Here is a 22,346-nt window from a genome sequence, read left to right as displayed (position 1 = left end):
AAAACGAAAAAGTGTAGTTTTATAGCTTAGTCTATCTCATGCTATTTTACACATTTTGTCATGAGGCTGAGAGAAAATGTTGCAATTTTAAAGCAAATTTCCTGTCATTCCCCCCCAAAAAAGGATTGGCTTATGACGTGTTCATATTCTCGGGGTGTGTGTGTGTGTGTGTGTGTGTGTGTGTGTGTGTGTGTGTGTGTGTGTGTGTGTGTGTGTGTGTGTGTGTGTGTGTGTGTGTGTATTCCACTTTCTCTTTTCGGAAGGGAGGCAGGACCTCTTTTAATCGATAGTGTCACTGTACATCTCACACCACTGGAGGTGGTTTGTTTGCTTCTCTCTCTCTCTCTCTCTCTCTCTCTCTCTCTCTCTCTCTCTCTCTCTCTCTCTCTCAATTCAATTCAGTTCAATTTAAATGGATTTATTGGTTGGGGAAACACATTGCCAAAGCAAGTAAATTAGATAATAAAAAAAGTGAAATAAACAATAAAAAATGTACTGTAAACATTACACTGACATAAGTTTCAAAGGAATAGAGACATATCGTATGTCATTTTATGGCTATGAACAGTGTTGTAAGATGCAAGTACAAAAGGGGGAAAAAATAAACATAAATATGGGTTGTATTTACAATGGTGTTTGTTCTTCACTGGCTGCTGCACTTTTCTTGTGGCAACAGGTCAGACATGTTGCTGCTTTGATGGTACACTGTGATGTTTCACCTAATAGATATGGAAGTTTATTCAAATTTGATTTGTTTTCAAATTATTTGTGGGTGTGTGTAATCTGAGGGAAATATGTGTCTCTAATATGGTCTTACATTTGGCAGGAGGTTAGGAAGTGTAGCTCAGTTTCGACCTCATTTTGTGGGCGGTGTGCATTTAGCCTGTCTTCTCTTGAGAGCCAGGTCTGCCTACGGCAGCCTTTCTCAATAGCAAGGCTATGCTCACTGAGTCTGTACATAGTCAAAGCTTTCCTTAGGTCAGTCACAGTGGTCAGGTATTCTGTCACTGTGTACTCTGTTTAGGGCCAAATAGCATTCTAGTTTGCTCTGTTTTTTTGTTAATTCTGTCCAATGTATCAAGTAATTATCTTTTTGTTGGGTCTAATTGTGTTGCTGTCCTGGGGCTCTGTAGGGTGTGTTTGTGTTTGGGAACAGAGCCCCAGGACCAGCTTGATTAGGGGACTCTTCTCCAGGTTCATCTCTCTGTAGGAGATGGCTTTGTTATGGAAGGTTTGGGGATCACTTCCTTTTCGGTGGTTGTAGAATCCCATCCGTGTGGTGTGGGTGAATATTTTCTGTTCTGTGTTTTGCTTCACTGTTCAGGACTGTTCTTTTTGTCATTTTATTGTTTTTGTTCAGTGTTCAGTATTTTTATTAAAACAATATGGACACTTACCATGCTGCGCATTGGTCCTCCTCTTCTTCCACCCACGACGAGCGTTACAGAATCACCCACCAACCAAGGATCAAGCAGCGTGGTATCGGGCAGCAGCGGAAATCTCTGGACTCATGGACATGGGAGGAAATTCTGGACGGAGAAGGACCCTGGGCACAGGCTGGGGAATATCGCTGCCCCAAGGCAGAGCTGGAGGCAGCGAAAGCTGAGCGGCGGTGGTATGAGGAGGTATTCTTATTAAAACAATATGGACACTTACCACGCTGCGCATTGATCCTCCTCTTCTTCCACCCACGACGAGAGTTACAGGTTGCTGTTGACACATATCCCATGGTAGTTATTGGGGTCAAATTTGTCTCCACTTCTGTGGATTGGGGTGATCAGTCCTTGGTTCCAAATATTGGGGAAGATGCCAGATCAATACCACATGGGGTTTTTATTTTGTCCTGTAGCTCATTCAAGGAGAATCCAGTGGGTTCTGGTAGTCTTTAATAGTTGATTCTAAGATTTGTATTTGATCATGTATATGTTTTTGCGGTTTGTTCTTTGTTATAGAGCCAAAAAGATTGGAGAAGTGGTTTACCCATAAATCTCCATTTTGGATAGATAATTCTTCATGTTGTTGTTTGTTTAGTGTTTTACAATTTTCCAAGAAGTGGTTAGAGTCTATGGATTCTTCAACTACATTGAGCTGATTTCTGACGTGCTGTTCCCTTTTCCGTACTCTATTTCTGTATTGTTTTAGTGATTCACCATAGTGAAGGCGTAGACTCCGGTTTTCCTTTTGGTTGGACAGGTTTCTCAATTTCTTTCTTAGATTTTTGCATTCTTCATCAAACCATTTGTCATTGTTGTTCATTTTCTTCGGTTTTCTATTTGAGATTTTTTAGATTTGATAGGGAAGCTGAGATCAAGCTGAGGTCAAATATACTGTTAAGATTTTCTACTGCCAAGTTTATACCTTCACTATTACAGTGGAACATCTCTCTCTCTCGCTCTCTCTCTTTCTCTCGCTCTCTCTCTTTCTCTCTTTCTCTCTCCCCCCCGTCATCTCCATTTCTCATCGCCCGCATCACCTACCTACACGGTCTGCCCGTGCATGAGTCTCGTCTCGCGCAGTTCAGTTGGTCGCCAGTGGACGGACGTTGCCCGGCCAAGGATACCTAAATGGCGGCGTCACCGGAGAATGAGATAGACCGTCGGCCGATCCGGAGAGTCCGGTCCAAGAGCGATACGCCCTACATCACTGAGTCGCGTCTCTCTCTCCACCTGGAGACAGGTAGGTAACACGCGTTCACAGACACGCACACGCACTGTCTGACTGCGTGGACCCAGCAGTCGGCTAGATGTGGGGCTCGCGGCTCGACTCACTGTGTTACAGACATTAACCCAAGGAGATGCGTGTCATGGAAAACGATTCGTTGTATTTCTCCCATTTTGAGAATTGTATCACATCGAGAGGATTGATTTATGGCAGACTGACTGTGTAGCGCAGTGACTGTGTAGCGCGGTTACGTTATAGCCTGGGTTAAAGAGCCATGCTGTTAAAGAGCCATGTCTTGCTGGTGATGAGGATGTGGTGTCTAGGCTGCACAGTGACTCATTCATGCATTGTGTATCAGGCAGCTGATAGAGTAAAATGTTTCTGTAATGGTTACTGGGATGTTGTTTTAGTTAAGGAGGCATCGGTCTTCAAGGTATTTTATATTTTATAGTAAGTATACCTTTTGATATGTCTTTGCCCATCTCTGGCTAGTACCAAGTATGTTACTGTACTATTCAAAGTAACTTGCCACCAGCTTCCTGTAAATTATTGTGATATCAGAGCAACGACAGAGTACAATACTGTAAAATTTGCCTACTATACTGTAAGAACGTAAATGCTACTGTAATTGCAATATTGGTATTTTAAAGTGTTTTACTGTAATTAAATGTCATTGGTGCAAGCAAGATGGCTGCTACGGAATTTGTATATTACGACATATTTATGAATATTTTGTGTTCTATGTCTTCTTGCACTTCTGGAGGCCTAAACAAATACTTCCAAACTTGCCATGATTACAAGGTAAAACAGACCAGTAGGACTTGGCAAATTGCTCAACCAGCAAAAGCTTAAGACTTGCTGCCACCATGATTAGTCCCCATTTAAATATGAAAATATGTGGTACTACTACCACAAATCAGTTCAATTGGTACAGCATTCTCTCTAAAGGGTCCAACAAATATTGCCCCTTACATGGCACGCCTCAAAATATGTTCATGAGTCAGCGATTCTTTCCCCATCCACAACATTTTCCCACAATGCACCATCATTTACAGAACACAGAAACACAGAAATACACAGAAAACAGAAATACAGTACTTTTTTTGTTATAATGTAGTGTAATAAAATTACAGAAATTGCTAACAGTGTATATAATTATGTATTACAACATAACAATGATTATTTGTTGTTTTATATCACTTACACTTGTAGAGGCACTGTATATTTATAAGAAAATGTTTTTATTTTCCAAAAGTACAGTATGGTAATGTATTCTGTGGGGTACAGCATTTCTTACTAACGGGTGCAACAAATATAGCCTCTTACAAGGCATGCCTCAAAATATGTTAATGAGCCAGAGATTCTTTCCCCGCACACAACATTTTTCCACGATGCACCATAATTCCCAGTAAGCAAAACAGGTAATACAGCACTTAACTGTAAAATTGTATTGTAAAATCACAGAAATTGCTGTAATTGTACAGCAGTGTAGCTGAATGCCATTGAACCCCCCTTAATGCATTGCTCTTTACAGTACTATAATATAGAATTACAGTAGCTAACTGTACATTTTTTGCTGTAAATGTATAGCAATTTGTTACAGTGTAAGCCTATATTCAACCCAATATCATAGACAACATATTATGAAGAAGAGAGCAGGCTATTCAAACCCTTTGATATTATTTTCTATGGATAGTCTGTCTTGCAAGGTTAGGCTAACCAACTGACCAGGCATCTTATAGCTAAACTCAATATTCTGCAGTTGGATCCATTGCTGTTTTTAGCAAGATAATGTGACTGCAAGGTTTTTGCTGTCTTGCAGCTTTTCAAATGTCAGAACAGAATGACTTGAATGACTCACTTGCATGAATGCATTTGGACTTGTTATAGAATCTAGGCTGCATTCTGCCTGTCGAAGTGAGGGAGATGATTTGAAGCATTCAATAAAGGTGTCCCAACCAACTGTTGTTTCAGTACCTTGTACTGGTTTGCCTCATTTAAGATGGTCTTGGAAACTGTAAAGAGAAGTTGTAGGCATCCATTGTTGCTATGGTGACTTGGCATAATTATCCCACCATGATGGTAGCCCATGGAGTCCATAGAGAAGCCAACTGCTTTTGGCTTGAAATCTTACATGAACTGTTTTGTCTGTAACTGAACAGATCCAATTTTAGAGGTTGCTTCTGTTTTGGGGTTTGTGTGATCAACCAATACTAGCTTCTTCTGCTTATACAACAGCCAGTAGGCTACTTGCGTCACATGCAAGAGCTGTCCACTCTGTCCCGGTGCTGAAACCGAAGCCACCAGCATTCCAAATCACGCAACAGACAGCCAGATCCCAACAGATTAGCGCAAAACGTTTGTTATTTTCTGAATATATCACAGAGCACATAATTCGTGTCACCTATTCATCTGAGAGTATAAGGGAAGTGGAACTATAATGTTTGTGGATGTGTGTCAAACAACTTCCTGTATCCTATGTTATAAATCCCAGTCACGTGGTATTCATGTCGGACAGATGCCAACTCTTGGTGGAGGAAACCCACACGGCTGGCTATTGTTCTGCTCTGCCTGGCACATTTGTCATAGTCAGTACTGTCCTACTACTAGTGTTCAGTTTATTTGCTGAGATTATTGGTATTCCATTGTGGATTATAATTTGATTTGTGGTTTGGGTTAGATCATTTTATGAATTGCTTTAATGTAGCCTAAGCTTTTGTTGATTTGTGAATGTAGTTATTTTCATTTGACACAAGGTAATAAATAGCCTGCAACAGTGCAGCAGTCTCTGTAGTCAGTAAAGCATGGCTCCATGAGTGCTCCTGGATATTCTGTACATGAACTCAACAACAGTGCTAGCTTATCTTAAACAGTGCTCTTTCCCGTACTCTCTCACACATTCTCTCTCACCCATGTCATAGTCTCACATGGCAGTGCTCCCTCCAACCCACCTCTCAGACAGTCTAGCTTCTCATAGACACTGTTTTCCGAGAGACACCCACGCAGTGCTTTAACCCTCCTCCACATAGACTGCACTCACCAACAGTACCATTAATAGTACCAACATACTGAATCCCAACAGAGTCCCTACACAGCTTGGTGGCAAACTTGGCACAGATTTAAATTTAAGGGAAGGATCTGTCTGAATATATTGCCTGTTAGGGCTTTGGTGGTTGTTAATTGGGTATGTAAATAGCCGTGTTGGGTACAGTGCACACTAGTCACGTTGGTGTCTGATGTGTGACATCACAGCTCGGAGGCTGTCACAGTCAAACCAGTGCCTCTACACTCCTCTGTCACGTCTTGCTACCAGACTATACACATCAATATTATATCCTTCAGTTTGGCAATGTGGCTTACAAACTATATCACTCACTTTTTCTTTTCTCTTCTCATCCTCCCTTTCCTTCCCCCCTGCTTTGTTTTCTATAGCCTGTCCCCTCTCTATCTTCTGTCTCTCTCTCTCTCTGCCCATTTCTGTCTGGTTGTAGTAGCACTATATCGTTCTGTCTCCCCTCAAGCTGCCTGCCCTCCCACTCTCTGCTTCCTCATTCGTGTGTTTGTATGTTTAAATCCACAGTTGTTGTAGCATCAACCCACACCTTCCTTTGAAGTGAGTGAGGGTGGCACAGTGCATAGCCGTGACTAATATAGCCCTTGCTTCCTCCTCACATGACATGATTTGATTTGGATCTCTTTTAGTCCCCTTTTGGACTAATCTTCCAAGAGTCCTTAAACATTAAAATACAATTTATAATACGACCACATTTTTACATACAACACACTGTTACAAACATACATAATATACTATCATAATGACCCAATAAATACTCAATCTAAAAAGTACTATACTATCTACTATAGTCCCACAACATTTCTATGTATTATATTTAAATCGTTTTAAAATAATGTTTACATTTATATATTGAAAGGTTTCTGGTTTGCTCAGTTAATTTATTACATTTCTTTATTGCTCTAAATCAAAATGTTCTTTTGCCTATTTCTCTTTTCTGTCTGTCCACCATCTTTGCGTTATCAAATCTATTACTAGTATTTACGGAATGTCTGTCTCTAACCAACTGAATACCGATGTGACATGATATGTGTGAGTGTGAGTGTGTGTGTGTGCGTGCGTTCGTGCGCACCTGTGTGTTAGGCTTGCTGGCATTATAAACCACTCCAGAAGGTTTGGTTTTGTGCTGCTGTGTTGCACATTAGTCTAGCCCTCAACCTTTTGCCAAGATAAGATTATTCTGTAGATCATTCTGTCAACTTGCTGCCATTCTAAATGTTCTGTTCTGGATTGGCATTCCTCTGCTGAACATTCCGGTGGGCCCCCCGCCCACTGAGACCTATCCTGAATGCAGCTGTGTGCATGCGTGTATGTGTTTGTGCATGTGTGTGCGGGTGTGTGTGTATATGCAGCTCTCCAGCTATGGTAAATCAGGTCAGCTGGGTGAGGGTTTAGTGCTGTTCTGTTTACAAAAAAAAAACATTATTTCCCCCAATGCATTCATTACCCTGCACTGCTCTGCTCTCAGCCCAAACAGCCATCCCACTGAGACAGCCGTGAATGAGAGAGGGGTGAGCAAGGAAGAATAAGGAGCGATAGATGGAGAGAGAGAGAGAGAGAGAAAGACAGAGAGAGGCGATAGAGTGACAGCCAGTCATATAGAGAGAGAGAGAGCAGAGGGAGACAGACAGAGAAAGAGAGTGGGGTAGAAATAGAGGAATAGAGACTGATGGACAGACAGAGAGGGAGACAGACAGGCAGAGAAAGAGAGGGGAAGAGAGACAGATGGACAAAGACAGAGAGGGAAACAGACAGGCAGAGAAAGAGAGGTGAAGAGAGACAGATGGAGAGGCAGAGAGACAGATGTAAAGTGAGAGAGAGAGGCCAACTTCCTATGTATCTATCATCATTCATTCAATTTAGACTTACAAATTACCAACCCCCTGGTCTCAGGCTTGGATAACATTGAAGGCCAGGTCGGTCTCCACAGAGTTGGGTAAAGCTGTTTTTAGTTTTTTTGGGGCCCTTTATGTGGAACAACTTCCGGAGCTCTCTGAAATGAGATGTTCTGGTCCCCCTTGGCCAGTTCCAGAGTAATGATCGGAGACCTCTGTGTTGATAAATGTGTCTGTTTTCTAATTTTGTATATTGTATGTGTTTGATGTATTTATGCATGGCTCATCTGTAAAAGAGACCGTAGTCTCAGAATGACCTCCCTGTCAAAATGGTAAATAACAATAATAAAAGAGAGGCCATTTAACGAGACTGCAGCAGCAGATAGAGAGAGGGTAATGATGATAATGAAAAGGAAGCGTCTTTGAGAGGCTCTCTCGCTCTCTCCCACTGTGTTGACTGTGTGTTGACTGACCAGGGCCGAGTTAGTCATCACTGCACAAGAACTCTTCATCACAATGGACTGAAAGGCCGTCAGCCATTTACTGTTAACATGCATGACTGGATGTTTAATTGCTCAGCTCTGTCTGAGTATTTGCTTGGTATGAGACACACACTCGTAAGAGGACGTATAGATACATTTATATACGCTCCCATGCACAAACGTACATACAGTTGAAGTTGGACGTTTACATTCTTAGGTTAGAGTCATTAAAACTCGTTTTTCAACCTCTCCACACATTTGTTGTTAACAAACTATAGTTTTGGCAAGTCAGTTAGGACATCTACTTTGTGCATGACACAAGTCATTTGTCCAACAATTGTTTACAGACAGATTATTTCACTTATAAGTCACTGTATCACAATTCCAGCGGGTCAGAGGTTTACATACACTAAATTGACTGTGCCTTTAAACAGCTAGGTAAATTCCAGAAAATGATGGCATGGCTTTAGAAGCTTCTAATAGACTAATTAACATCATTTGAGTCAATTGGAGGTGTACCTGTGGATGTATTTAAAGGCCTACCTTCAAACTCAGTTCCTCTTTGCTTGACATCATGGGAAAATAGACCTAAAAAAAAAATACCTCCACAAGTCTGGTCCATCCTTGGGAGCCATTTCCAAATGCCTGAAGGTACCACGTTCATCTGTACAAACAATAGTACGCAAGTATAAACACAATAGGACCACGCACCTGTCAAACCGCTCAGGAAGGAGAAGAGTTCTGTCTCCTAGAGATGAACACACTTTGGTGCAAAAAGTGCAAATCAATCCCAGAACAACAGCAAAGGACCTTGTGAAGACGCTGGAGGAAACAGGTACAAAAGTATCTATATCCACAGTAAAACGAGTCATATACCGACAAACTGAAAGGCCACTCAGCAAGGAAGAAGCCACTGCTCCAAAACCGCCATAAAAAGCCCAACTACGGTTTGCAACTGCACATGGGGACAAAGATTGTACTTTTTGGAGAAATGTCCTCTGGTCAGATGAAACAAAAATAGAACTGTTTGGCCATAATGACCATCGTTATGTTTGGAGGAAAAAGGAGGAGGCTTGAAGTAACGTCTCAAGACATCAGTCAGGAAGTTAAAGCTTGGTCGCAAATGGGTCTTCCAAATGGACAATGACCCCAAGCATACTTCCAAAGTTGTGGCAAAATGGCTTAAGGACAACAAAGTCACGGTATTGGAGTGGCCATCACAAAGCCCTGACCTCAATCCTATAGAAAATTTGTTGGAAGAACTGAAAAATTGTGTTGGAGCAAGGAGGCCTGCATCCTGACTCAGTTACACCAGCTCTGTCAGGATGAATGGGCCAAAATTCACCCAACTTATTGTGGGAAGCTTGTGGAAGGCTACCCAAAATGTTTGACCCAAGTTAAACAATTTAAAGGCAACGCTACCAAATACTAATTGAGTGTATGTAAACTTCTGACCCACTGGGAATGTGATGAAATAAATAAAAGCTGAAATAAATCATTCTCTCTCTACTATTATTCTGATATTTCACATTCTTAAAATAATCTGGTTATCCTAACTGACCTAAAACAGGGAATTTTTACTAGGATTAAATGTTAGGAACTGTGAAAAACTGAGTTTGAAATGTATACCTGCATGCAACACACACGCATGCACGCACATACACACGCTCTCTCTCCTTTTTCGAGTCTCTTGTACACACAGACACACACACACACACACATACACTCACACTATCTGTGAATACATTAGCCAGTCCTTGAGGAAAACCACAAGGACTGTCAGACTGGTCTGCAGTGCAGAGGAGAGGAGTGGAGAAGAGATGAGCTGCCTATTCAGAGCAGCCTAGTCACCAGGCTCTCTATCACTGCTGCTCCTCTTAATAACACAAAGGAAGAGGAAATCACACTCTTCCTCTCTGGCTCTCTGTCCAGGGGGTCCAAACTCACAGAGTCAGTTTGAACAAGACAGTGTTTTTACTCTAGAGATAATTCAGAGCTCAACTGACTCAGAGATATAACAAGGGATGAAGGTTTACCCTTCCTGAAAAACCACATGAATTTCAATGTGAAGTTGACATGATAACATGTGCGACGTGATAACATGAAAATACACTTGACAGCATTTGAGCACATGTGGAAAAATGATCTCATGTTAAATAAATGTGACAACATGGGGATGCAAAATACCATGAAACTACACGTGAAAACCCAGGTGTCTACCCAGAATATTTTACTTTAAAAGGCATAATTGACATTAATTCAATTTAAACAGTCATGGTCCCCTGCAGGTTTTGCCTTGCTCCCGGTTTGTTCCAGGGACGTCCCTAAGAGCATTTCTTAGAATATTGTCATGGTCCCCTAGAAGGTTTTGTCTAGTTGTGGTGAAAATACAGTAAATCTATAACAAGTTACTGTATGTTTACAGTTAAATTAAGGTGTTCATTTGAAAGAACAGTATGCTGATGTGTAATGATTACTTGGGACTCAACCTGACTTAGAATTTGAACTCGCAACCTTTCGGGTTGCTACTTACCTGATGTTCCTGCTGTGCCACCAGGTCTGCGGACAGAACAGAGATTGGCTATACATATATTGCCAATAATATATTTTAAAACTTTGCCTACTATATATGCAACAGCTTGAAGGTTTTATTTTTATACAATGACAGTATGCTGCTGTATTCTAATTTCATTTAAGGCTATGGTTAGGGGAACAGTGCTGTTCCCTGGGGTACAACAAAGTCAAAGGTACACTTCGCAGGTACACATACAGTGGTTCTTCCTTTAAAAGTTGCGTCTTACTGCAGCACAGCTTGCGGCATGATGCGGAATGGTATGGTACCGTTGGAGTGCGTGCCGTCATCGTATTTTACTGTCAGCCATTGTTGCCTTTAATGCTAGTTTGACCACCAGAGGGCATATTTGAGAAGCGAAATTATTGAAATTACGTGGAGCTGTAGGCCTAAGAGTCCTACTTGCTATAGCTGTTTTTGCGTAACTTACTTATTGGCATACAGGCCTACTTCAATATACAGTATATCAATCAATCATTCATTCATTTGTGTATGTCATCACACAGCATACAAGTCTTGTCTTTAAATACAGTCAAGCATTTTATTTATAAAACAAAATAACAGAGGGAGCCTTGAATAATTAAACAAGTAATAAACCGCAACATGTCGGCATAAGTGATTGAATTCACAAATGCATTTGACTGTTTTTAATATTGGCTGTTCTAAAGACGTTAAAAACGTTTTTTGTTAGAACAGACTATCTGGGATTGATTATAATTTGTTAGTAAAATATGATTGTATTTGTTGTGCTGTTTATACTGTTTATACTGTTAGAAATGTTGCTTTGTTTAATTGATTAATATTATTGTGTTTCTATTCCAGGAAAAATAATCCTAACATTTCCACACCCTAATTGTAGGCTAACCAATACCCAAATGGAGATTCAGTGAAAAGAAAAATCTGATTCATCAAGACCAGTCACCTTTTTTTGTTTGTTTGTCATTCTATACAAGTTTTTGGCATATATTTCAATATATTTTCCAACTCTTTTTCTATTTTTAAATTAAATATACCTTCCGGCAACCTGCCTCACCCAATGTGATACGGATCTGCTATTATTAGACCTTATAGCCAGAACCTCAGAAGCTAACCAGCAATTAGCTACTAGCTATTTAGTCATTGTTAGCCACTGCTAGCGGCCTTTACCTTTTGCACAGACACCTGCCGCTTTTAGCCTGGATAATACTTGCCAGCCTGCCAATATCGGACTGTTTTTCAACACTACAACACCGTAAGCCCTGGACCATTACTCCTGATCATCACAGCTAGCTAGCTTCCACCGAATGGCCCAAGCCCAAAGCTAGCCTTGAGCCAGGCCCACCTCCCGGCCTGTTCAGTGGATCCTATGATCACTCGGCTACACAGCTGATGCCTCCCGGACTCTTCACTAACACGACTAGAATCAAATACACCACCGCCTTAAACTCTGGACCTTTGCATCGGATCATAACTGCTAGCTAGCTGCTACCGGGTGACTATAGTGGCTAACGCCCTTGTCCCGAAGCTAGCACCAGTTAGCCGCGAGCCAGGCGCATCTCCCGGCTAGCAAACAAAATTACTCCAGCTACAATACATCTTTTGTCAACTGGCCTAGACCGTCTGTTGACACGGAGCCCCGTCGTCCCATCACGACTGGTCTGCCGACGTAATTCCAACCGTTCCGTTGAGCCCTCAACCGGCCTTTGCCGGACGCCAGAGCAGATGTTTCTACTAGCCCCGGCCTACTAACTAAAAAAAAAAAAAAAAAAAATGTTGAACGCCGTGTCTCCTACTTGCTAGTGTAGTAACGACTACCTAGCGGCTTCCCTGTTTCATCTAATTGCTGTTCACTGGACCCTATGATCACTTGGCTACATAGCTGATGCCTGCTGGACTGTTCATTAATCACGGTACTCCATTTTGTTCATTTTTGTTTGTCTGTCTGCACCAGCCTCAAACTCAGGCCCTGTGTGTAGTTAACTGACCCTCTCTGCTCATTCATCAACATTTTACCTGTTGTTGTTGTCTTAGCTGATTAGCTGTTGTTGTCTTACCCGCTGTTGTCTTAGCTAGCTCTCACAATCAACACCTGTGATTGCTTTATGCCTCTCTTTATGTCTCTCTCTAATGTCAATATGCCTTGTATACTGTTGTTTAGGATAGTTATCATTGTTTTAGTTCACTGTGGAGCTCCTAGTCCCACTAAACAAGCCTCAGATACCTCTTTTGTCCCACCTCTCACACATGCGGTGACCTCACCCAGCATAACTAGTGCGTCCAGAGATGCAACCTGTCTTATCGTCACTCAATGCCTAGATTTATCTCCACTGTACCCGCACCCTACCGTAACCCTGTCTGTACATTATGCCCTGATTCTATTCTACCACGCACAGAAATCTGCACCTTTTATTCTCTGTCACCAACGCACAAGACCACCAGTTTTGATAGGCTTTAGCCGTACCCTCATCCTACTCCTCCTCTGTTCCTCAGGTGATGTGAGGTTAACCTAGGACCTGCGTGTCCCCAGGCGCTCTCATTGGTTGACTTCTGTAACTGTAAAATACTTGGTTTCATGCATGTTAATATCAGAAGCCTCCTCCCTAAGTTTGTTTTACTCACTGCTTTAGCACACACTGCTTTAGCACACTCCGCCAACCCTGATGTCCTAGCTGTGTCTGAATCCTGGCTTGGGGAGGCCACCAAAAATTCTGAGATTTCCATTCCCAACTACAACATTTTCCGTCAAGATAGAACTGCCAAAGTGGGAGGAGTTGCAATCTACTGCAGAGATAGCCTGCAGAGTTCTGTCATACTATCTAGGTCTATGCCCAAACAGTTCGAGCTTCTAATTTTAAAAATGAATCCCTCCAGAAATAAGTCTCTCACTGTTGCCACCTGTTATGACCCCCCCTGATTGCCCCCCCATCTATCTTCAGAGTTCTCTGTTAGGTGACCTAAAAGTGCTTTCCTCACCATCTTAAATAAGCATGCCCCTTTCAAAAAATGTAGAACTAAGAACAGATATAGCCCTTGGTTCACTCCAGACCTGACTGCCCTCGACCAGCACAAAAACATAATGTGGTGGACTGCATTAGCATTGAATAGTCCCCGTGACATGCAACTTTTCAGAGAAGTCAGGAACCAATACACGCAGTCAGTTAGGAAAGCAAAAGCTAGCTTTTTCAAACAGAAATTTGCATCCTGTAACTCGAACTCCAAAAAGTTTTGGGACACTGTAAAGTCCATGGAGAATAAAAGCACCTCCTCCCAGCTTCCCACTGCACTGAGGCAAGGAAACACTGTCACCACCGATAAATCCACAGTAATCGAAAATTTCAATAAGCATTTTTCTATGGCTGGCCATGCTTTCCTCCTGGCTACCCCAACCCCGGCCAACAGCTCCGCACCCCCGCAGTTACTTGCCCAAGCCTCCCCAATTTCTCCTTCACCCAAATCCAGACAGCTGATGTTCTGAAAGAGCTGTAAAACCTGGACCCATACAAATCAGCTGGGCTAGACAATCTGGACCCTCTCTTTCTAAAATGATCTGCCGCCATTGTTGCAACCCCTATTACTAATCTGTTCAACCTCTCTTTCGTATCGTCCGAGATCCCTAAATATTGGAAAGCTGCCCCCGCGGTCATCCCCCTCTTCAAACGGGGTGACACTCTAGGCCCAAACTATTACAGACCTATATCCATCCTGCCCTGCCTTTCTAAAGTATTCGAAAGCCAAGTTAACAAATAGATCACTGACCATTTTGAATCCCACCGTACCTTCTCCGCTGTGCAATCTGGTTTCCCAGCTGGTCATGGGTGCACCTTAGCCAAGCTCAAGGTACTAAAAGATATCATAACTGCCATTGATAAAAGACAGTACTGTGCAGCCATCTATATCGACCTGGCCAAGGCTTTCGACTCTATCAATCACCGTATTCTTATCGGCAGACTCAACAGCCTTGGTTTCTCAAATGACTGCCTCGCCTGGTTCACCAACTACTTCTCAGATAGAGTTCAGTGTGTCAAATCGGAGGGCCTGTTGTTCAGACCTCTGGCAGTCTCTATGGGGATACCACAGTGTTCAATTCTCGGGCCGACTATTTTCTCTGTATATATCAATCATATCGCTCTTCCTGCGGGTGATTCTCTGATCCACCTCTATTCAGACGACACCATTCTGTATACATCTAGCTCTTCTTTGGACACTGTGTTAACAAACCTCGGCTGGCCGTTGCTACATATTCGTCGCCAGACCCACTGGCTCCAGGTCATCTATAAGTCTATGCTAGGTAAAGCTCCGCCATATCTCAGCTCACTGGCCACGATAACAACACCCACTCATAGCATGCGCTCCAGAAGGTATATCTCACTGGTCATCCCCAAAGCCAACACCTCCTTTGGCCGCATTTCCTTCCAGTTCTCTGCTGCCAATGACTGGAACGAATTGAAAAAAATCACTGAAGCTGGAGACTTATATCTCCCTCACTAACTTTAAACATCAGCTATCTGAGCAGCTTATCAATCGCTGCAGCAGTACACAGCCCATCTGTAAATCGCCCATCCAAACTACCTACCTCATCCCCACATTGTTTTTATTTACTTTTTTGCTCTTTTGCACACCAGTATTTCTACTTGCACATCATAATCTGCACATCTATCACTCCAGTGTTAATTTGCTCAATTGTAATTACTTCGCTACCATGGCCTATTGATTGCCTTACATCTTCACGCCATTTGCACACACTGTATATAGACCTTTTTCTATTGTGTTATTGACTGTACGTTTGTTTATTCCATGTGTAACACTGTGTTGTTGTTTGTGTCGCACTGCTTTGCTTTATCTTGGTCAGGTCACAGTTGTAAATGAGAACTTGTTCTCAACTGGCCTACAGGGTTGTTTGTCTCAAAGCAGTGCGAAAATGATGCTGAAATTGTTGACCACACGAGGGTAGGCCATTGCTTCAAATCCTACTATAACAATTGTATGACTTTGGGTGTTTCAGTAAGCAACGATGTGTTGCCTTCAATTGCATTAGCCTAGTTTATTCTAATATTTTTGTCATTCAGTGATATTTATTCCCATAGTATTTCGTTATGGGTCCATCCAGATGTGGTTAGAAAACAGTGCATTTGGTGGGCTATGCAAAGAGATGGGTGAAGTGACAAGCCTCGCAAACATCCATTAATACATTTAAAGTCCCTAAACACGGCAAGAGTCTATTGTCCTGCTGATAGCCTATCAAGTCAAGGGTGGTTGGCTTCTTTTGTATTCCAATTCATTGGAAATGCTGCTAACCCATTTACACCTGGCTCACAACGTTGTTACTTACAGTACAGTGCACTTTCACTCTATTCTCCACCTGACTCTCTACCAGATTATTCTTTCTATTGTTGTTATCTATTCGGTAACATTCCACAAGTAAATGCATTGAATAAAACACCTACATTAAATTGCTCAAGTCTTGAAAATATGTGAAACCTTTTATTTGTATTTTGTTTGTCTGTGCTCTTATAAAACTAAATAAAAAAGGGAGCCTTAAATAAATAATAGTCAGTTGTGTTGTTACAAGGTAGGGGGGGGGGGTATACAGAAGATAGCCCTATTCGGTAAAAGACCAAGTCCATATTACAGCAAGAACAGCTCAAATAAGCAAAGAGAAACAGTCCATCATTACTTTAAGACATGAGGGTCAGTCAATACGGAACATTTCAAGAACTTTGATAGTTTCTTCAAGTGCAGTCGCAAAAACCATTGAGAGGTATGATGAAACCGCCCCTCATAAAGGCCGACACAGGAATGGAAGGCCCAGAGTTACCTTTGCTGCAGAGGATAAGTTCATTAGAGTTACCAGCCTCAGAATTTGCAGCCCAAATAAATGCTTCACAGAGTTCAAGTAACAGACACATCTCAACATCAACTGTTCAGAGGAGACTTCATGAATCAGGCCTTCATGGTTGAATTGCTGCAAAGAAACCATGACTAAAGAACACCAATAATAAGAAGAGACTTGCTTGATCCAAGAAACATGAGCAATGGACATTAGACCGGTGGAAATCTGTACTTTGGTCTGGAGTCCAAATTGGAGATTTTCGGTTCCAACTGCCGTGTCTTTGTGAGACGCAGAGTAGGTGAATGGATGATCTCCGCATGTGTATTTCCCACCGTAAAGCATTGAGGAGGAGGTGTTATGGTGTGAGGGTGCTTTGCTGATGACACTGTCTGTGATTTATTTAGAATTCACGGCACACTTAACTAGCATGGCTGTCACAGCATTCTGCAGCGATACGCCATCCCATCTGGTTTGCGCTTAATGGGACTATCATTAATTTTTCAACAGGACAATGACCCAACACACCTCCAGGCTGTGTAAGAGCTATTTTACCAATGAGGAGAATGATGACCTGGCCTCCACAATCCCGACCTCAACCAAATTGAAATGGTTTGGGATGAGTCGGACTGCAGAGTGAAGGAAAAGAATCCAACAAGTGCTCAGCATATGTGGGAACTCCTTCAAGACTGTTGGAAAAGCATTCCAGGTGAAGCTGGTTGAGAGAATGCCAAGAGTGTGACCAACCAGCCAACAGACCACGTGTATTGCGTTGTGTGGGCGAGCAGTTTGCTGATGTCAACTTTGTGAACAGAGTGCCCCATGGTGGTGGTGTGGTTATGGTATGGGCAGGTATAAGCTGCGCACAATGAACACAATTGCATTTTATCGATGGCAATTTGAATGATGAGATCCTGAGGCCTATTGTCGTGCCATTCATCTGCCGCCATTGCCTCATGTTTCAGCATAGTAATGCACGGCCCCATGTCGCAAGGATCTGTACACAATTCCTGGATGCTGAAAATGTCCCAGTTCTTCCATGGCCTGCATTCTCTCCAAGCATTTCACAGAATGAGCATGATTGGGATGCTGTGGGTCGACTTGTATGACCACGTGTTCCAGTTCCCGCCAATATCCAACTTTGCACAGCCATTGAAGAGGAGTGGGACAACATTCCACAGGACACAATCAACAGCCTGATCAACTCTATGTGAAGGAGATGTGTCGCGCTGCATGAGGCAAATGGTGGTCACACCAGATACTGACCTGTGACCAACAGATGCGTATCTGTATTCACAGTCATGTGAAATCCATAGATTAGGGCCTAATGAATTTATTTAAATTGACTGATTTCTTTTTTGAACTGTAACGCAGTTCTTTGAAATTGTTGCATGTTGCATTTATATTTTTGTTCAGTATACATATGCCAACCATGGCTAATGCTGAGAAATGCTGGCATCCTAAATGATTTTGTTCATTTAATTTTTTAAGTATAATTTCTTCTCCCTTGGAAAAACTAGGCTAGAGTGGTGGCTACGTTTCGTCATGTCAACGTATTATCATCACTGGACATGTAGCCTACAGGTGCCTGCCTCGTCACCGAGCAAGGAAGATATTTAATATAACAATTGTGAGAATGCATTACAAATCAAGGAATAGGAAAAGTAAATTACATTATTTTCTTTTACTGTTTTAATTCAGAAATGGAGCCCAGGAGTCAAACAAAGTATTTCATTTCAGGCAACAAACATATGTTTCTCCAGTCCCACCTCACCCTCTACGCATCAAACACCTCAAGTCATGCATTTCAATACATTTTACAATTATATATATTTTTTTTTATCAGCATAAAGCAACAATTGTTAATGACATTATTTTCTTGTCCTGCTTTATTTCAGAAATAGAGCCACTATAGGCCTACTTTCCACTCAGTGATTGTGGGTGAGGTACTCGCCAAAGCTAGGAACTACACCCAAGCCTGTGTTATTACAAGGCTCCTCGCTTGGGAAGTGATGTCCAGTGAGGCATAGAGGATTGTCAGAGGCAGGCCGGCCCCAGTAGACGGACTATGAGGAGTGTGGTGGTCCTCAAGGAGCTGCCGCATCAGGATTATCCTGTACTGCTGGTATGAGATCACCTGTCCTGCCACCTGCCTGTGGAAAATGTGGCCATTGAGGAGAGCTATGTCTATTAGGTGGGAAAATAGCTTCTTGTACCATTTGAGGGGTTTTCTGGTACACCCAACAAAACGGTTCTCCATGTCCACTTTGTCAACTGCTCCCATCTTCTTGAAGTACTTCAACACACAGTCTGGCTTCATATTCCTCTCTCTGGTGACATAGTCTAGTTTTCCTGTGTCCGACATTTTGGAGTGCACAGTGGACAGAACATGGACATTGCATTTGCTGTGCTATTTCACTGCCATTTTCTCCCCGTTCGTTTGGAACTCCCCCCCCCCTTGCTCATTTTCCTTTTGAATATTGGCATCCCCTTCCTCACTGTGCAACAGGGTGCCTGTGTTCTCCCTCAAAAGGTACTGGAAAAGGGCTACTGTACCAGTTGTCCACAAATGTGGTGTGCCCCTTTCCGAGGTAAGGCTGCAGCATGGTGATCACCACTGATCCAGATATGCCCAGACCATCAACATGCCTTATATTGTAGATAGGCCAGTCACGTTAGCCTCTTCAGTAGATAGCATATCGAATGCGCGACCCGGGCCGGCAATATCCTGGATCATTGTTACTCTAACTTCCGCGACGCATACAAAGCCCTCCCTCGCCCTCCTTTCGGAAAATCTGACCACGACTCCATTTTGTTGCTCCCAACCTATAGACAGAAACTAAAACAGGAAACGCCTGTTTTCAGGTCTGTTCAACGCTAGTGCGACCAATCTGATTCCACGCTTCAAGATTTCTTCGATCACGTGGACTGGGATATGTTCCGGATAGCATTGAACAACAACATTGATGTATACGCTGATTCGGTGAGTGAGTTTATTAGCAAGTGCATCGGTGATGTTGTACCCACAGCGACTATTAAAACCTTCCCCAACCAGAAACTGTGGATTTATGGCAGCATTCACGCAAAACTGAAAGCGCAAACCAAATCAAATCAAATCAAATTTATTTATATAGCCCTTCGTACATCAGCTGATATCTCAAAGTGCTGTACAGAAACCCAGCCTAAAACCCCAAACAGCAAGCAATGCAGGTGTAGAAGCACGGTGGCTAGGAAAAACTCCCTAGAAAGGCCAATACCTAGGAAGAAACCTAGAGAGGAACCAGGCTATGTGGGGTGGCCAGTCCTCTTCTGGCTGTGCCGGGTGGAGATTATAACAGAACATGGCCAAGATGTTCAAATGTTCATAAATGACCAGCATGGTCGAATAATAATAAGGCAGAACAGTTTAAACTAGAGCAGCACTGCTTTTAATCAGGGCAAGGTGACCGGAAACAAGACCAAATACAAACAGTGTAGCTATTCCCTCCGCTAGGCAATCAAACAAGCTAAGCGTCAATATAGAGACAAAGTAGAAACGCAATTCAACGGCACGAGAGGTATGTGGCAGGGTTTACAGTCAATTACGGACTACAAAAATAAAATCAGCTCCGTCGGGGACCCCGATGTCTTGCTCCCAAACAAACTAAACAGCGTCTTTGCTCGCTTTGACAACATTACAGTCCCACCGACACGGCCTGTTACCAAAACCTGCGGGCTCTCCTTTACCGCAGCCAACGCAAGTAAAACATTTAAACGTGTTAACCCTCGCAGGGCTGCCAGCCCAGATGGCATCCCTAGCCGCATCCTCAGAGCATTAGCAGACCAGCTGGCTGGTGTGTTTACAGACATATTCAATCAATCCCTATCCCTGTCTGCTGTTCCCACATGCTTCAAGAGGGCCACCATTGTTCCTGTTCCCAAGAAAGCTAAGCTAAACGACTATCGCCCGTAGCACTCACTTCCGTCATCATCATGATGATGATGATCATCATCATAAATTGCTTTGAGAGACTAGTCAAGGATCATATAATTTCCATCCAACCTGACACCCTAGACCCACTCAAATTTGCTTACCGCCCCAATAGGTCCACAGACGACGCAATCACACTGCACACTGCTCTAACCCATCTGGACAAGAGGAATACCTATGTAAGAGTGCTGTTCATCGACTATAGCTCAGCATTTAAAACCATAGTACCCTTCAAACTCGTCATTAAGCTCGAAACCCTGGGTCTCGAACCCGCCCTGTGCAACTGGGTCCTGGACTTTCTGACAGGACACCTTGAGGTGGTGAGGGTAGGAAACAACATCTCCACCCCGCTGATCCTCAACACTGGGGCACCACAAGGGTGCGTTCTCAGCCCTCTCCTGTGCTCCCTGTTCACCTATGACTGCGTGGCCATGCACGCCTCCAACTCAATCATCAAGTTTGCAGATGACACTACAGTGGTAGGCTTGATTACCAACAACGACGAGACAGCCTACAGGGAGGTGAGGGCCCTTGGAGTGTGGTGTCAGGAAAATAACCTCACACTCAACGTCAACAAAACAAAGGAGATGATCGTGGACTTCAGGAAACAGCAGAGGTAGCACCCCCTATCCACATCGATGGGACAGTAGTGGAGAAGGAGAAGTTCCTCGGCGTACACATGACAGACAAACTCAAATGGTCACACTGTCTGTGTAGGTGGACCATTTTTATTATAAAAACGGAAACCTCAGGAGGCTGAATTTTTTTTGCTTATCACCAAAAACACTTTTACAGATGCACAATCGAGAGCATCCAGTCGGGCTGCATCACCGCCTGGTACGGCAAATGCTCCGCCCACAACCGTAAGGCTCTCCAGAGGGTAGTGTGGTCTGCACAACGCATCACCGGGGGCAAAATACCTGCCCTCCAGGACACCTACACCACCCGATGTCACAGGAAGGCCAAAAAGATCATCAAGGACAACAACCCCCCAGCCTTTGCCTGTTCACCCTGCTATCATCCAGATGGCGAGGTCAGTAGAGGTGCAGCTTCTATCTCAAGGCCATCAGACTGTTAGACAGCCATCACTAACATTGAGTGGCTGCTGCCAACATACTGACTCAAATCTCTAGCCACTCTCTAGCCACTCTAGCCAAAATTGGATGTAATAAATGTATCACTAGTCACTTTAAACAATGCAACTTTATATAATGTTTACATACCCTACATTACTCATCTCATATGTATATACTGTACTCTATACTATCTACTGCATCTTGCCTATGCCGTTCGGCCATCACTCATACATATATTTATATGTAGATATTCTTATTCATTCCTTTACTCTTGTGTGTATAAGGTAGTTGTTGTGAAATTGTTAGATTACTTGTTAGATATTACTGCATGGTCGGAACTCGAAGCACAAGCATTTTGCTACACTCACATTAACATCTGCTAACCATGTGTATGTGACCAAAACAATTTGATTTGATTTAGATAGCTAACGGTTAGATACGGTCTAACGTCAGTTTGCAAAGTTACAAATCACATCACAAGATAGCAGCTAGCTTTATTGCATTGATTTGCTTAGGAATGTCTAGCCAAGCGTATTATGAAAGCTAGCTAGATTTTGGTTTAGGGAAACAAATGTTGTTCGCTAGCTAGTTACATTAGCTAGCTTAGTTAGCTATGTTACCTCTGCTCGACTTCTTAGTAAGGTAACCAATTAAATGTTACCCCAGCAGCCTGTGCTTGTAGTTTGCACATCCAGATATTGAGCATCACACCATGACAAAATTTTACAGTTATTTTCGACACAAAACATAAATCAATGGTTATTCGCAAACTGATGTTCTATGAACAAATTATGTGAAATTTCACGTGAAATCATGTTTTTTTTTCATAAGCGTTGTTTTGTGTCACTGATCTACAGACACTACGCCATAA

General features: G+C 42.7%; 1 protein-coding gene across 1 annotated transcript in view; it reads left to right on the top strand.

The window, feature by feature from the left end:
• Window positions 1-1,852: 1,852 nt before the first annotated feature.
• Window positions 1,853-22,346, top strand: part of phactr1 (phosphatase and actin regulator 1) — an 80,822-nt gene continuing 60,328 nt past the window's right edge. The window contains exon 1 of the mRNA XM_031833612.1: window positions 1,853-2,676. Within this exon, the coding sequence (XP_031689472.1) occupies window positions 2,565-2,676 (112 nt within the window). The 5' untranslated portion in view covers window positions 1,853-2,564. The remainder of the gene's footprint in view (window positions 2,677-22,346) is intronic.

This window comes from Oncorhynchus kisutch, linkage group LG10, assembly GCF_002021735.2.
Source record: "Oncorhynchus kisutch isolate 150728-3 linkage group LG10, Okis_V2, whole genome shotgun sequence".
In the NCBI taxonomy this organism is placed as follows: domain Eukaryota; kingdom Metazoa; phylum Chordata; class Actinopteri; order Salmoniformes; family Salmonidae; genus Oncorhynchus; species Oncorhynchus kisutch.
This window is presented reverse-complemented; position numbering and strand designations above follow the sequence as displayed.